At 38.5% G+C, this 17,968-nt stretch overlaps 1 protein-coding gene across 1 annotated transcript in view; it reads right to left on the bottom strand.

The window, feature by feature from the left end:
• The window catches only part of col4a4 (collagen, type IV, alpha 4), a 70,930-nt gene that overhangs the window by 30,861 nt on the left and 22,101 nt on the right, over nucleotides 1-17,968 (bottom strand). The window contains exon 3 of the mRNA XM_079885051.1: nucleotides 16,258-16,329. Within this exon, the coding sequence (XP_079741177.1) occupies nucleotides 16,258-16,329 (72 nt within the window). The remainder of the gene's footprint in view (nucleotides 1-16,257; nucleotides 16,330-17,968) is intronic.

A 17,968-nucleotide genomic window follows, 5' to 3' on the forward strand; every position in this document is an offset into this window, starting at 1 on the left:
GCGATTGCACTTCAGCTTTTCGCTTCGGAGCCGAGTATTTCGGATGCTGATCATACTAAGACTGTTGACATTCAATGAGCAGCTTTTCAGGAGAACCTTTCGTGTGTGGTGTTGGCGATACAGCATGGCAGTGGGGTCGATCTCTCTTTTCTCTCTCTCTCTCTTTCTCTTTGTGTTGTTTGTGTGCAAGACTGAGCAAACAAATGCTGTTCTCACAGCTGGTATGGTGTGCTGAGAGGGCTGAAAAGTTGTTATAATGGCTGGTAAGAGACCGCCTACAAAGAGAGAGAGACTCAGCACACGACAGGCTCCAAGAGGGGCGGCAAAGCCAAAGGCAAGAGGCCCTAGGATGGGTGACCCAGAGATGGAGGGCAATGCTCTTCAGGAGATGGTGACCACACTACTCCCTCCACAAGAAAAGGGCCGGGTGGAAAATCTTGTATTTCCTTTTATTTGTGCTCCGCTGCTGGCGTCAAAACCAGCGGTACCCAAATTTTCAAAAAAGAGCAGTTTTTTCCATCTCTGGGTCCGAAGAGGGCGTACTGGTCCATACGGACAACGCTGTGACCATTGCGTACATCAACCGGCAAGGTGGTCTACGCTCCTGTCGCATGTCGCAACTCGCCCGCCATTCAGGATGCTCCCTTTGAGCCTCTGCAGTCAGCAGACTTAAAGCTTCTCTCCATGAAGACTTTGCTGCTGGTTGCACTGGCCTCTTTTAATAGGATAGGGAACCTGCAGCCATTTTTGATCAACGAATCGTGTCTAGAGTTTGGACGACCATGTGGTACTGAGACCCCGGCCTGGCTATGTGCCCAAGGTTCCTACCACTCCCTTCAGGGACCAGGTAGTGAACCTGCAAGCACTGCCCCTGGAGGAGGCAGACCCAACCTGGCTTTGCTCCTTCCCTGTCCGCGCTCTGCGACTGTATGTGGACAGAACTCGAAGCCTAAGGACCTCAGACCAGCTCTTTGTCTGTTACGGAGGCCAGCAGAAGGGAAAGGCTGTCTCCAAGCAGAGGATGGCCCACTGGATAGTGGATGCCATCGCCTTGGCTTACCAAGCACAAGGCATGCCCTGCCAGCTCAGGTTGCATGCTCACTCTACGAGAGACGTTGCATCCTCCTGGGCGCTGGCACGTGGTGCCTCGCTAACAGATATCTGTAGAGCTGCGGGCTGTGCGACACCTAACACGTTCGCTAGATTTTATAGCCTACATGTAGAGCCGGTCTCCTCCCGTGTTCTGTCGGCTTACTGCGCCCTACTGGGCGCTTATATTGCTCCAGAGTGAAAAACCTGTTGAGTCCTCCACCACCCTCGGAGCCAGACATGGCGGGGTGTCCGGCGCCAGGCCTTTATCTGATGAATCATTGAGAACCAGGTCTAGGCTGGGTTCCATATGTACGACCCTGCGGGGATCCCATATGTGTATTCTTCCACGGCTGCTCCTAAACAGAAGCCCGTGTCTTTCCCTTGGGCTAAGTCACCCCAGTATTTCATATGCAGTACAGCCTTCGGGTTAGATGTATATCTCCACATAACTCCTCCAGGGAAAAATGTGGCTACCGCAGCATTCCCCTTCCTAAACGGTAAGGGCACGCTTTCCCAGTGTTATCCAATAGTCTCGCTGTGTGGGTTATCATGGAACACCAGTGTCAGACACTCTCTGTGTAAGCCCTCTTCTATCATCCCTCCAGGCAAGAAGGGGCATGAGGCTTGCTCAGGGCACTGAAAGAGGGCAGATGCTGTGGCGTTTTGGTAGGTATTCCTATACAGTCGGATCACTCCGACATGGCGTTGAACGTGACTGACTGAAAGGGAACGTCTAGGTTACGTATGGTAACCCTCGTTCCTTGAAGGAGGGAACGGAGACGCCACGTTACGTCGCCAGAGCTCCTGTACCCCGCTGCGCGGCCGGGCCAAATGCTCGGCTCCTCAGCGAAAAACTGAAGTGCAATCGCACCTGCTTCTCATTATACTGTATAGGTGGTTTGCAGTCACGTGATTGTGATGACGCGTGACATTCAAATGGAGGGCAGGAAGTGAAGTGAAAGTCTGTACTGTACTACTTTAGATGCTATTACAAGAGAAAGAAATAAACAAAAAATGTAAACATATGTTGGATGTGATCCTTGCGCTATGAAGAGGAGTGATTTTTCAACTGAATTGAAAGATTTGCCTGTCATTGAGGCTGTCATTCTTTCTTTTTTGTCCTGTGGATTAATCCGTAACGTTAACCCTAACAACCATTCAACGCTGCGGCGCTTCTCGACGTTACTTTTACGGCTGTTTACTTTACGTTATTAGGTTAACCACTCTCAAAGGTCTGCCGAAACACCACTAAAGCACTGAAGGCAGCACCCTCAAAACACTTTGTAGGTAGCTTTGCTAACGTTACGCGTTTGTCTTCAGTTACAGGGGGTAACTTACAAACTCAAAGAAAAGAAGAAACAATTACTTTGACTTTACAAAGTTCGGAAACTGGTACGTTACACAAAAATAGCCACAAGTTGTATTAACTCACCTTTGACAAAGTGATCACTGCATACACGGGCATTTTCCGATTCAGCTCCTCCCGACCGCAGACATAGGTTTGCAAGCCATTTTTCTGGCGTTTTTTTTTCCGGTCAATTTCTTGCATCATAAACAACCAGCAACCATAAACGACGCAAAACATAGGCATTTTGAGTTTGTTATACTGCTTCCTAAATGTAGCAAATCACTTCCTGCCCTCCATCTGCATTTTGCGGCATGGCAACGCAGTAACGTGATGTCATATGCAAACAACCTATACCCGCACTGCATGGCAGAGCAGCTGCTGCAAATTATTGCATGCCAATGTGCATTGGCTCGTTTAGTTTCACTTGAGGTAGATTGTCTCTCTAGCGAGATTCCTATACAATCGGATCACTCCGATGTGGCGACCATACGTAATTAAAACAGACAGGACAAACCACATCTTAAATTTTAAAAGAGATCAGTTCATTTGTGTGAATGCAGCTTATCAGATCTCCCACAGTCTATGACGTCAACAGTAATAATCAGAAAAATCACTCACAAAAATCACGTTCAGATACTCTTAAATAGGCCTACTGAAAGCATTTTGTTTATTGCATGTAATGTTTTTTATTCCTCTTAGTTATTTACTATTTGCTTTTGTTTTGAAGCTTTATTAGTTTATATATTTAAAATTCTTAACATAAATTGTTTTAATTTAATTTGTAATTATTTTAAAAAGTAGGCTACTTATAATTACATATGCAATTAAATAAAAAGATTGAGAATTTCAAGTTGGTAAACAATTGAATTAATGTGGGGAAAGAAGTAGATCAATAATCATTTTTGGAATCGGATTCTGACTCTCGGAATCGGATTGGATCTTTAGGTGCCTAAAGATTCCCACCCCTAATATACAAACAATACAAATATTACAAAATGTAGTGGCAAATATGTCAAATATTTGACTAAAAGCACGGGGAGTGTAAGGAGAGCGCACAACAGAGAGATTACTTGGAGAAATAACAAAGAACAACACAATTCAAACCAAATCCAAACGAGAACCGACCAAGACATAGGGAGAACACAGGGAATATATACACAGGAGACAGGGAGGAACTGATGGGATAATTAACGAGACACGGCCGAACAATCTGAACTAATGAGGGTGGTGATCATTGGAACAAGGAGTTGTGAGAAACTGAACACAATGAATATTGAATGATTCCAAAAACAAACAGACATGTAACCCGCACACACAGCCTCCCTGAATGGGAGGAAAGGATGCTAATTGCAGGTTCTTCCCACAGCTGGTTTGTGACAGTTTCAGTTTCAGAGCACTTTAAATTAAAATACCAGGAACGTTGCTCTCTTTCTCTTCCTCCGGTCAATATCTTGAGCTGACAAAGCCAGACAGTTTCATCCTCTATTAATGTAAACACACACACAAAAACAAGCATGCTTTTTTTTTGATGACCTGTTTTGGCCTGAAAGGCACTGGATTTTACTTTGATCAGAGACAATAGCACAGCACTGGCAGTGAGTAAAAAAGTAAAAAAGTCAATAAGTAAAACACTACAGACTAAACTAAACCATGTTTGAGTGTACTTGTTGCTCAAAGCATTGTAGCACATTATCATTATCTGCTTTGCATATATTTAATGCTGCTAAAACACTGTATACAATGTATAAAGGAAAGTGTAAATCTTATGTAATTATGTACACTACCGTCCAAAGGTTTGAGGTCAGTAAGATTTTTTTTTTGAGAAGATATTAATAGTTTTATTCAGCAAGGATGCTTTAAACTGATTAAAAGCGACAGTAAAGACTTTCATAATGTTAACAAAGATTTCACTTGCAAATAAATGCTGTTCTTTTGAACTTCCATTCATTACAGAAATAAAAAAAAAAATGTGTCATGGTTTCCAACAAATATATATGAAGCAGCACAACTGTTTTCAACACTGATAATAACAAGAAGCAGTAAATCTACATATTAGAATGATTTCTGAAGGATCATGTGAAGCTGAAGTACAGTGTAGGGAAAAGTTACTGTTAAAACGAATGCGTTTTACCAAGTTACTTGAATAAGTCAAATGAATAAGCCTCAGGCTGAAGAAAATGCAAAGTCAGTCAATAAATGTAAAAACAAAGAAACCTGCATTACTTATTTGAAAAAGTAACTAAGATATTTTAAAGGCAAAAGTAATGAGTTACTTTATTAGTTACTTGAAAAAAGTAATCTGATTACGTAACTCACGTTACTTGTAATGCATTACCCCTAACAACTTATAACAGAATCAAATAAATGCTTTGTGAACATAAGAGACTTCTTTTGAACTTTTGAACAGTAGTATGCAGTATGTAGGTGCAATATTTATCTTCCAACAAGACAAACGTTTTAAATACAACTTAACAAATAAAAAAAAGGAGAGAAAGAGATACATTGGATCATATTCTGCTTGACTTTGTGATGTGAAACAAGTATGAGAATATGTGTGTGTGTTAAGCAGCATGCATTCAGTGGTTGTGACAGAACTAGATCAGTGTGTGATGAGGGTGTTCACAGTCTTTCAGTTAAAGCACTGACTGTGATAATTACTAAAGACTCAATGGATTCCCCTAGCAACACACACACACACACACACACACACACACACACACACACACACACACACACACACACACACACACACACACACACACACACACACACACACACACACACGTACACCCGCACACCTCTGCTTTACGATTAGGGCTTGCACAGCAAAATACAGCTGTCCACACCATCACACACGACTCCTGAACCATACAGACATGTATTCACATGTTAAACTCATTTAAAGATCAATAGAGCTGTTCAGGTTATAATACTAAAAACCGGAAGTGAAACCTTTCTTATTATTATCAATGTTGAAAACAGTTGTGCGGTTTAATAGTTTTGTCGAAATCATTATAATGTTTTTAGGGTTCTTTGACGAATAGAAAGATCAAAAGAACAACATTTAATTGAAATAGAAATATTTTGTAACATTAGAAATGTCTTTACTGTCACTTTTGATCAATTTAACCCAACCTCGCAGGATGAAAGTATCCATTTCTTTTAAAAAAAGTATATATATGGACTACAATGGTGATGGTCATGCAAAGGTCATGGGTTTGATTCCCAGGGAGTGCATGAACTGATAAAATGTATGCCTTGCATTTAATGCAAGTCACTTTGGATAGAAAAAAGGGGATATTTCCAGTGAACGAATGCCTGCTTTTACAAGACCCCATAATCCCCTTCATGCAAACATTCCACTGTTCTAATGACAGCCACGCAAATGTCCTCAAAACCCTCCCATAATCTCCTACTTAAGACTTCCGCTAGACCAACACGCGTGACACACCGACCAAAGTACAAAGTTAGAATTCACACACACACACACACAGCAGCAGACACTTTCATCAAAGCTGAGGTAGACCATTTAATTCAATTAGATATACTTGAATACTTAGCAGCTATCCCTGCTGTGTCCCAGCAGTGAACTCTCAGAGAAAGATAGGCGACATGATGGATAGTATTATTATTTACAGTAAAAACACGCTGAAACATAGGTACATGCAAGCACACACACACACACACACACACACACACACACACACACACACACACACACACACACACACACACACACACACACACACACACACACACACACACACACACACACACACACACACACCTTTCATTAAAGAAAGTACAAGCTATTAGCATCTCCAAGTCAACAGACATCTGTGATCACACAAATGCACAGACGCTGAGCTGTGCCTTAATAGTTCAGAGGTCAGAGACTAGACTAGCAGGCATGTGGCCTGAGGCATGTGAACTTGTGGCAATAGGCCTCATTTTGAAACAACAGAGCTAAGACATGAGGGACAAAGTAATACAACTGGGTCCATTGTTATAGGTTAGAAGGCTTATTCCTCTATGCAGATTACTGGTTATTACTTCACTAGGACTCAGTATGAGGATATGGTCAAAATGGAACACTAGTTTACTACTAGTGACTTTTGATCAATTTAATGCTTGCTAAATAAAAGTATTAATTTCTTTAAAAAATAATGAAATAAAAATCTTAGAGAGCCTAAACTTTTTAATGTATGTATGTGTTAGAATTAATGGCACCCCTGGTAAATATGAACAAAGAAGCCTGTGAAAATAAATCTGCATTGTTAATCCTTTTGATCATATATTAAAAAAACTTGACAAAAATCCAACCTTTTATTGAAGCAAAAGAATTGAAAATGGAGGGAGAATCTCATTATGAAATGTTTTTCTCTAATACAATTTAGCCACAATTAATGGCACCCTTTATTCAAAACTTTTTGCAACCTCCTTTTGTCAAGATAACAACTCTGAGTCTTCTTCTATAATGCCTGATGAGTTTAGAGAACATCTGACAAAAGATCAGAGACCATTCCTCCATACAGAATCTCTCCAGATCCTTCAGATTCCCAGATCCATGTTGGCGCTTCTGTTCAGTTCACCCCACTCATTTTCTATAGGGTTCAGGTCAGGGGATTGGGATAGTCATTGCAGAAGCTTCATTTTGTGCTCAGTTACACATTTTTGTTTGTTTTGGATCATTGTCCTGGTGGAAGATCCAACCATGGCCCATTATAATATGTCTAGCAGAGGCGGTCAGGTTTTGACTTTTTATCTGTTAGTATTTGAAAGAAAATTTTGCCATGTATCTGAACAAGAAGTCCAGGACCTCCAGCAGAAAACATTAAAGATCCAGCAGTATATTTAACCGTGGGCATGGTTGGGGTATATTTTATTCTCGGTTTGCACCAAACCCATCTGATCATTGAACCCGGTCCCGTTTGAAGTTCCAGTCGTGTCTGACAACTGAATATGCTGAAGTTTGTTGCACATGTCTGTTCCTTCGCATATTGCAGGCGACAGAGGGGAATGTTTGGGCTGTATATTGCGAATAAATTTTGCAATAAAATTTAAACCAAACATGTCTCAACACCAGAGCTCTTTTCCTCTTAACTCTTGCTCGTGCATTATAAGCAGAGTCCCGCTTTCGACGATGTCAACATTGCCCCAAAAGGCGGCACCCTGTCATGAGACAGCGAGCAGCACCAGATGTGTCACAAAGATCTTCAAACCATATCTTCCCTTACGAAAAAGAAGTTTATTCAAGTGTTCTATTAGTATACTTCTTTTAAATTAAAAATAAGAAAGTATACTTTCAGTCTACTTTTTATATACTTCTCAGAAATATAATTTATGTACTTCTCAAAAATATACTTCAAATTGCACTTAAGTATACTTGACTTATACTGACAGAAACGTCTAAGTACATTTGGCCTATACTTGTTGATCGAGATATACTTAAAAGTATAATTAAGTATTCTAAGTATTCTTGGCTTGTACTTGTGTTTACTATTTTGATTGAGTAGCTTATTAAATACTTTTTTAAAAACATAATATTACATACCGTCTTATAAACTAACATGTTCAGCTTTATATAGTAACAAACTTTCGGGGTGGAAGAGCTTATAGAGTAAATAAAATAAGCATGGAAAATAAGTTTATTCAAGTGTTCTATTAGTATACTTCTTTTCAACTAAAAAGAAGAAAGCATACTTTCAGTCTACATTTTATATACTTCTCAAAAATATACTTAATTACACTTAAGTGTACTTGACTTATACTGAGAGAAAAGTCCAAGTATATTTGGCCTATACTTGTACTCAATCTTTTGATCGAGATATACTTAAAATTTTAATTATTCAAAGTATACTTCGCTTGTAGTTGTGTTAACTCTTTTGATCGAGTAGCCTATTAAATATACTTTTTTTACATTGTTTTTCATATACAGTCTTATGAAACTTTGTTTGAAAATATTGATTAAAATGTTGATATAAAACAGATATGTTTCTAATTCTGCGTATCTGAATTTTTGTGTAGGCTAGTTCACTGGTAGTGTACATATTTACTTTAATTCAACTTTTCCCCACCATTGCCTGAATTTTCCAGCTATCCATGTTTTCACAGGTATATGGTAGGGGGCGCTATGACACATCTTCTAGTACAGAATCTCTGGATCAAAACACAGGAGAAGAAGAAGCTGAAACATGTGATAGAAGATTGCTCACTCAAATGTAAAATAATGTGATCATCAAACATTAAACAGCTTGTAAATCAAAACTACTTAATGTTTCCAAATGAAATGAAGCGTAGGCCTAACCCATGAAGAGAAAACGACTGTGAAGCTTTGGGGGTGTTGGACTCGATCTACTCCACCTGTGTTTTGATCACCGTTCTGGATCTGATCAAGGCGTGTAGTCTTTGACAAAAATGTGATTTTCTCAACTATTTTCTCAACATTTTAACAAAATGTTGCCTTTCTTTATGAAACTTACTGACATTCGAGTGTTGATAAAAAAGGATGCATGAAGCTAATAAAATGTTTTTAAAATTAAAGTAGAGTTAAAGGTATTTTTCAAGTATAAAAAATAACATTTGAACATAGTAGTGTACTGTAGGCCTACTGCAACTGCAAAAAATGTATATAAATAGTAAACTATAAGTATAATGTTAAGTTCACTTAAAGAAAACTTGTAGAATAAAACTACTAAACTAGTAGTTTACTGAGAGTACACTAAAAGAGTAAAAATAATATATAAATGGTAAACTATAAGTGTTAAGTTCACTTAAAGAAAACTAGTAGTTTACTGAGAGTACACTAAAAGAGTAAAAATAATACATAAATGGTAAACTATAAGCATGATGTTAAGTTCACTTAAAGAAAACTTGTAGTATAAAACTACTAAACTAGCAGTTTACTGAGAGTATACTTCAAAGTTGCTACAAGTATTAAAATAGTAAACTACTAGTATACTCATAAGTTCACTTGCAGTACAAATGAGAAACATAATTATGAACTAGTTGTGCACTTAAAGTTAACTACTGTTACACTTATAGTACACTTAAACATATACTTTTATATACTTCAAGTGGGCCAATTTAGTCCCAAGCGGTATTAAAATAGTACACTTACAAGTTTACTACTAGTACATATTGACATTAGTATACTTACTACATAAAGTATACTTAAAAATATACTTGAACATTACTCAAGTATACTTCATAAAATTAACTTGAAGTATACTTTTTTTTCGTAAGGGTTGCTACACGGATGCCTAGTGCACTGTTGTAGAAAAATTGATATTTGAACTTTCTTAGACATTGTTCTAAGCATTGTTTCTCTTCTGTAATTTATGTATGTTTGTACACCTGACGTAAACAAGACACACACAGTAAGACAAATGGTTAAGAACCTTTAACTCTTTAGGTATGGAAGATAATTTAGCCAAGGGGGGGTTAGAGGGGTCATTCTATTCTAAATGTGATGTGGATGTGGCCATGCTGGGTGAGTGGAAAACTACAGAGGAAAGACCTTGAAGAAGGAGTATAAGAAGGAAATTTCCTGGGCTGGGTGTCAGGTCTTGCTCACGTCACGGGTAGCTGCTGTGATTTTGTGACTAAGCCTCTTGCAGGAGAATAAATATCTTTTAAAATACAATTTGATTCTTGGTGTCTCTTATGCAGTGATGATGATTGTTTAATTATTGTTTTTGCCACAACAATTGGTGTCAGAAGTTGGGATTCCATAGCAGTTTCTTCTGGCCCTGAGTAAAGCGGATTGACGATTGAGGCTTTAGTCTTACAGGGCACTGGAAAGTGCAGACCTGGCCGATTTTGGGTTAAAAAATCGGATCTGTCTGAGACGTCTGAAAGATTAGTAAGACGCGTGTCGAAGAAAAATCCAGGGAAAGTAGAATCAACCAGTATGGGGTCATCTCACAGTAAGATCGATATTTTTATACACCAGTTTTCTGTCAAATGAAAAAAAAGAAAAGAATTACGGGCATAAATGTATGCAAAAGTTGATCAAATATCATGATTTTCCCTAAAGAGGGAACTTTAAGTGTCACTAGGCTGACAGCGGTAAGAGACTCGGTGGAAGAGGGGAGTGAAAACAAAAACAAAAAGGTTGTTGTATGAGACGTGTGTGTGGGGATTGTAAGAAAACAATAATGTACTGGTTAGATGAGGCAGAGCGAAAAGAAAGGAAAAGGATGCAGAAGGAACTGGCATGTAGGGAAATAGGGATTGAGATAAGAGTAATATAATATTTTGGTTTTTGTGGAACAGTAGAGATAAGTGGGACTGAGAAAATAATGATAACATTAAGTTGAATCTGCAGACCAGAACAAACAAACAAACCAGTTTTAATGAAATTGATGACATAGTACAAATTTGATACTTTATGAAGAGTCCTGAAACAAACAGTGAGACAGAAGAGAGCAAACGCTGTAAGCAGCTGTGCTCTGAAGCTCTGAAGCTCTGACTTCAAAGAAATGTGAAATTAAAAAGAAAATGTATAGTCAGGGTTTTGATTCTGTTTTGAAATTTAAACAACAACTTGACTGGCTAAACAAAGAAAGAAACTGAACATTTTTAATTTTTAGCCTTGTATTGCTGCCAATGATTATGGGTTGGGGATCATTTCCTTGGACAAATGTGATTCAAGTTAAACAGAAACATTGTGAAAACACCTTGTTTTCTGAATGTTGAGTGATTTTCTGTGCAGCTTATGAAAACTAATGTGCTGCCAATAATAATGATGAAGATTATGATTCGGCTATTGTGATTGAATCTGCCACTGGTGGACTGCCAAAAGAATACAGAGAACTGCTTATCAGTGGCTCTGTTTAAATTCCTGATTGGGACACACTGCTTCAAGGGTGTGCAGTAAGTTGGAGCCATTTGCAAGCTCAATGATCAAACTATAGGCAAGGTGACAGAGAGGGTTTTAATTATGGTCAGCAGGGCATTTAGCCCATAACTGTAAATGCCTACTCAGAAGGTGTAAAAGAAAGTGATAATGTGAAAGTAGAACAGTATTTAAATGACACAGTGTTTCAGTTGAAAATCATAGACATGGAGATGTTAAAAGAAATCATGCTACAGGCAGTTCAGATTTCATACATTTAAAGGGAAGTTTGTAAATGTTTTAAAAGTAAAATTCAATGACCTCTTGAAGTCTTTATAATAATAATACAGGTCTTAAACGATAGAAGTGACGTTTTTAACTAGTTTAATTCAGGGCCAGTAACTTCTCTGTATAATCTTAGTCTCCACCACGATACAGGGCCGATGGCTCTGGCTACAGATGTAACAGTACACTGAATAGACGGTTGTGATAACTAAATTCACTGAGTATAGTCACTTTGAAACTGGTTAAGAGACCATGTAAAATTAGATAAAAGCTACAGGAAAATGTGAAGTTTAAAATCTTATTTAAAATTTGAATATGTTTAGAGTAAGCACCAAAAGACCTGATAGAAACAATTGATGACTTTGACATTGAAAAGTGTTTGTAGATGACTGAGTTGCGAGACCAAACAACAGGCCTGAAAAGCAGGATACGTGGTGAGACTGAGGGCTTTTGGAGTATACAATTCTTTTAAAATACAATTTGATTCTTGGTGTCTCTTATGCAGTGATGATGATTGTTTAATTATTGTTTTTGCCACAACAGCACGTTTCCAGAAGTGTCAGAATGTGTGATGAACATAGTCACAAGCAGTTATATGCTTCAGTTTGCATGCAGACCACCCTACTTCAGTGCTGTGATGTCAGTCGTACTGGACTGAGATGCACCAGTTTTGCGAGCAGAGATTAATTCTCTCCTGGCAAAGCAGGCGATAAAAACAATACCACCGGATCATATGGAAAGTGGCCTGTACAGTCGCTATTTCCTAGTCCCCAAAATGATTTCGGATCTGAGGCCGCTGAATCGCGATGGCAAAGCACTCATTCAAAATGATAACTGTTAAACAGATCCTCTCGCATTCAACCCGGAGACTGGTTTATCTCGGTGGAACTAAAACACGCCTATTTTCATATCCAGATAGCCCCTCGTCACAGGCGCTTTCTGAGATTTACGTTTCAAAGCCAGAGTTTATCAATTAAAGGTTCTCCCATTCGGGCTGGCGTTGGCTCCAAGAACCTTTACGAAATGTGTAAATGCGGCTCTTTCCCCTCTCAGGTAGAGTGGAATATGCATTCTGAATTATCTTGACAATTGGCTTATTATAGCCCAGTCTCAGGACATGCTAGAAAGCCACAAGCGTCAGTTTCTAGACCATCTGAAGAGTTTCAGGCTGGCAATCAATGTGCGGAAGAGCATGCTTCGTCTTTCTCAGGAGTGCACAAAGTCTTTGCTAGGCGCTGAGTTGTGAAACCGAGGAGAGTTGTGATTCTGAAGTGTTTTTCAGAGGTTGCTGGAGATGATGGCAGTAGCGGCAGTGCTGTGACAGCTCGGGATTCTGCATATGAGACTGCTTCAACTATTGCTGAAAGCGGCCAGATGCGCGTCTTAGTGACTCACGGCCCTATTTTGGATCTGATGCCGCTGAATCACGCCCTGGCGAAGCGAAGTTCATTTAAAATGGCACATTTTGACCCTTTGAACCGCTGCATGCAACAGAGTTGAAAGTGGTCTCATTCAAGAAGGTGCTATTGCTCGCTTCAGCGTGTGGTAAGAGGGTGGGTGATTTGCATGCACTGTCTACAGACGCTGCTTGTATGGAGTTTGGTACGGATGATTGTATGGTCAGACTACAGCCCAGACGGGGGTATGTGCCTAAAGTGCTTCCTACTTCATTTAGAGCACAGATAATGACGCTGCAAGGATTTGCTTCTCAAGACTCTGCGTCAACATCACATACCCGACGCCCAGTACGCGCTCTGGACAGGTCTATTCACTGTAGTCTGTCTGAGCAGCTGTTTGTCTGTTTCATAGGCCGCACTAAGGGACTGCCGATTTCGAAACAGAGGCTGTCCCATTGGATTGTGGAAGCAATTGCACTAGCATATGCTTCTATGCATGAGACCTGTCCTTTTGGAGTTTGCGCTCACTCAACGAGTAGTGTGGCTTGGGCTAGAGGAATATCAATTCAGGATATTTGTCTGGCAGCAGGTTGGTATTCGCAGGACTCCTTTGCTAGATTTTACAACCTTGAGATTACATATTTTGCACTGCTTGTTCTATCTGTGCAGTGAGATGGCGGGCGTTCTGGTATTAATTGTTTGCCCGCACTTGCCCATGCCCCCTTGTGAGCGAGGTGGTGAGGTCCGGAGTGCTTTTGGATACTGAATACACTGATTCAGTAAGCGTCAGAACATTATATACAATTAGTTTCAATGGATGCGCTCGGGCTGTTCTTTATCGCGGTAAGTTGGTTGTTGAATATCATGTTATAGTGATGGATTTTCCTTCGCTTATTCTCTTCAGTTATGACTAATATGTTTATATGCTCACTATGCTTAGATTACAACCCAGCGGGATTGTACACGATCCCCATAGTGTGAGCAACCCATGTTGAAAGACTGGCTTCAAAGGGAACGTAGTTAATTGCGTAACCTCAGTTCCCTGAGAGAAGGGAATGAGACATTGCGCACACTGCTGTGTTGTAACCCGGAGTCTTTTATACCCGTTCGAATAGTCGAAAGATTCTGAATCAATGACGGTGAGCGCCGAGCTATATAGTGGGTGGCTCCGCCCCAGCTCGTGCATCATTGGCTGGTAAATTTTACCGTTGTGATGCAATCAGGCTTCAGTTTTTGTGGAAGAAGGGGGATAACCCTATAGCGTTAACTACGGAATTTCTCATTCCCTGCTCTCAGGGAACAGAGGTTATGTACGTTTTTTGGCCTCATCTCCATGTGGGCCTGTTCAGTATCGCAACTTGACTCTTTGCTGTTGCACTGTACACTTACTATACATTTTGAATTTTGTAAAGATTTTTTCTGTAATTTTTTTTTTAATGGGTGCTCTGGTGTGCATTAATTCATGAATTATGGACTTATTTGGTTATTTTGGTGTATTTGGTTGTTTGTATGCAAATTTGCTTTAGCACAGACTGTTAGAGTCTGATGATTGGTTCAAAAAAGACAAAAAATGACAGTTATGACAAATATTTTCAATACAGATAAGTGACAGAATTTATCTGTTAGTGTGTGTGCTCTAGAAGGGTCTGTAAGCAGCTGTGCACACTCTTGTAACTGCGCTCTGAACTGTAATTGGGCTGCTGGGCTTTACGAGGCTGCCATAAATTTGTTGCTCTTGTCCTAAAGACTATTATTATTTTGACTTAAGAACCTTCTGCAAGGACACATTCACTCTCTCTCTCTGCCACACAGACACACAAATCTATACATCCTTACATACTTACATACTTCCCTAATTGTTTTCCTTCTCTGCCTGTCATTCAAATACATTCCATATATCCATTTTGGTTTATTCGTTCACTCACACCCACATTAACTCTTCATAACCCTTAATATTTGTCCGACTTGTAAGTAAAAAATTGAAGGGGCTGTCCCAAATCTCTGTACACTATAAATATTATGCCAAAGATACCTACTTTCTCTGCGTGTTTTTAAATTGTACATCCGTGCATGCAGTGCATTTGTGAAAGTGTGCATGCAGTGCATTTGTGATTTTTTTCAGCCAAAGTGGTGAGAAATAAGAGTCTGAAGTTGCCACTGCAGTTTTTAAATGAATGAAGTATGAACCTAAAAATTAAGTAATAATTAATTGGTTGTTATTCAGGCAGCTAAATATAAACATGCTGATGGCTTAGCTAACTTGAACTAACTTTGCGTTTTGAATTGTGCAGCCTGATATTTTTTTCCCACCATTTACATCTGTTTAGCACCAAAACACTGGATTTTGCTGTAATGTTGACACTAATAATATTCCCTCTCACTGAAGCTGTGAAATATTATTCTATAATATTCTATCAGTTTCCACAAAAATATTAAGCAGCACAGCTTTTTTCGACAATGTTTCTAAATCATCAAATCATCCCATTAGAATGATTTCTGAAGGATAATGTGACACTGAAGACTGGAGTAATGATGCTGAAAATTCAGCTTTGACATCACAGAAATAAATTACATTTTCAAATGAAAAAATTGAAAACAGTTCTTTTAAACCAATAATATATATAAAATATAAATATAAAATAATATTTCACAATATTACCATTTTTACTGATTTTTTTTTATCAAATAAATGGAGCCTTGGTGAATATAAGAGACTTTTTATTAATTATAAAAAATAATTAAATGTGAATATTCTAATTTAATTTAAAAAATAATAAATATAAACACCTCAGCCAATCAAAAGCTGTTGTTTATTGTTAGTCATCAATTCTTCAGAGTTATTTTTGTAGAGGATGAGGATAGCTGGTTGGCTGACAATATATGAACTGACAGCATAATGACATTGCTGAAACATTACTGAAAACCAAGAGCACACCTGAAACACGCGCACACGCACGCACACACACACTGTAACATTCCATTTTAAAACTGCACTTAATCGAAGCGAAGCCTTCATGCCTTTTCTAAGAATGCCAAGAACTGCATTATGCCAACACCTGGATGGAGCTGCTCAGGTACAGACATGAAAAGGCATTTACCACTGGCAAGAAATTAGGTCAGTGTGCCAGTGCATGTGTGAGTGCAGTGAACATGTGCTAAATGTTGTGCGAAAAACTTTTTGTGATGTCACAATGTTGCAAGGTGCTGCATGGTGTCAAAATGAAGACAAAATATTACAGTGTCTATGATGATGTCATAATGTCCACAAACTCAAAAGGTCTGTAATGGAGACCTACCCTCTCTCCTTTTGGAGGGAAACACTGGCAGACGCTGCAGTCTCGACCTCCGCACTCTTCTGTCTTGTCCCCCTAAAACACAGAAATATAGTGTCAAGAATGGAGTAAAACATTCATACACACAAAGACTCATACACTAGCAATTCAAAATGGAAACTCAATAATTACCTTTAACTATTGTATACAAACTCTATATTTTGAAGGTTCAGAAGACAATATGCATTGCTTGTGTTTAGTGTTTTCCTTAGATTACACACTTATATTGTTGAGAGGTGTTTGCCTGTGGGAAGTGCTATCCCAATGCTACTGTCTGCTGGTTTCCACAGAGTTGCTATATATTTGCATAAGTGTTCTGAATAGTTTTTAGCATGTTGTTATATGATTGCTATGGTGTTCTGGGTGGTTGCTAAGAGGTTCCTTACAAGACCAAATAAAAAGAGGCCTCCCTCAACTCTCTGATACCTAAAGGAATGTTGCACTATTTCATTTAAATGTAATAGCCCTACAAATAAACTAAACCTCTAAATGACAGACATCATCATATATAATTGATTAATTAATTATATGAATAAGTGACATTTTATTGGCTTTCTAGCAAGAAATAGATGTAGGCTACATTTCCTGTGTTGCATAATAGCTTCTAATTCCAATACATCAATTACTACTGTAATTATATGTATAGGCCTATTTTATTATATATATATCACTGATTCTTGAAATAAGGGACAAAACATGTCCTCCATATAAATGTTGCAATTTGCCTTAAAAAACAATAAATTATTTCATGTAAAAAGGCTTTAAAAGTTGGATATGAAAGACTTGTATATGTTTAGACCCTTAGTTTTGTATATATTTATATTATTTCATAGTAATTTTATAAAATACCAGCACTATACTATGAAATGAACTTGTCCTCCGTAGAGGACAAATATGCACAAATATGAATATGAGGTTAATTGGTTGGCTTAATAAAATATCACAAAATACTTAAAGTGAACATTGCATTATTTTATACATTAACAACAGCCTTTCAAAACCTGTCATCAATACATGTCAACTCCATCAGATATTTTAAAAATTTGAAATAAATCAGGCATATTTTGGTCAGCTTTAACCTTGAGGACCTCATTTTACTTCTTTCTGTTGATGGATGCAGCAGTCCAACACATGGTCTCGTAAGTTTTAATTTTTAAAAAAATATTCAACTTATGCAACAAGTTGAAATCCCTGTGGTCACAGATTTTATGTGTCAACACTGTCTTCAAAGTAGGGATGATTTTAATCAAGTTGGTACAAATAAAATTTGGTATTTTGGTTTAGTTTAGTGGCAGCTAGCAACTGAGGAAAATCAAAATGGCTACCATTTATTAGACATGATTAAAGCTAGGGTAGGTAAGATTTTTCTAAAAAAAAAAACATTCCAAATTTGTTTAAACTGTCTTTATATACCAATACATAATTAAAATGTAAGTACTCTGAAAAAGAGAGTATAAAAATTGAGTGACTGTAGACCTTTTAATCTGCAATAAACACAGCTCATTATTTCCATTCACTCCACCCCCTCCCTTCTGGGCTCCTTCCAAAGCCACGCCCCCAAAACACATGAACGCGCGAAGGAGCGCATGAAGGAGCGCAGTGCATGCAGTGACATCATGTCAGAATCACATGTAATAAAATACCTAACTTTATCACTATGAATATAAACAAATAT

This window comes from Squalius cephalus (genome assembly GCF_949319135.1).
Source record: "Squalius cephalus genome assembly, chromosome: 11".
Taxonomy (NCBI): domain Eukaryota; kingdom Metazoa; phylum Chordata; class Actinopteri; order Cypriniformes; family Leuciscidae; genus Squalius; species Squalius cephalus.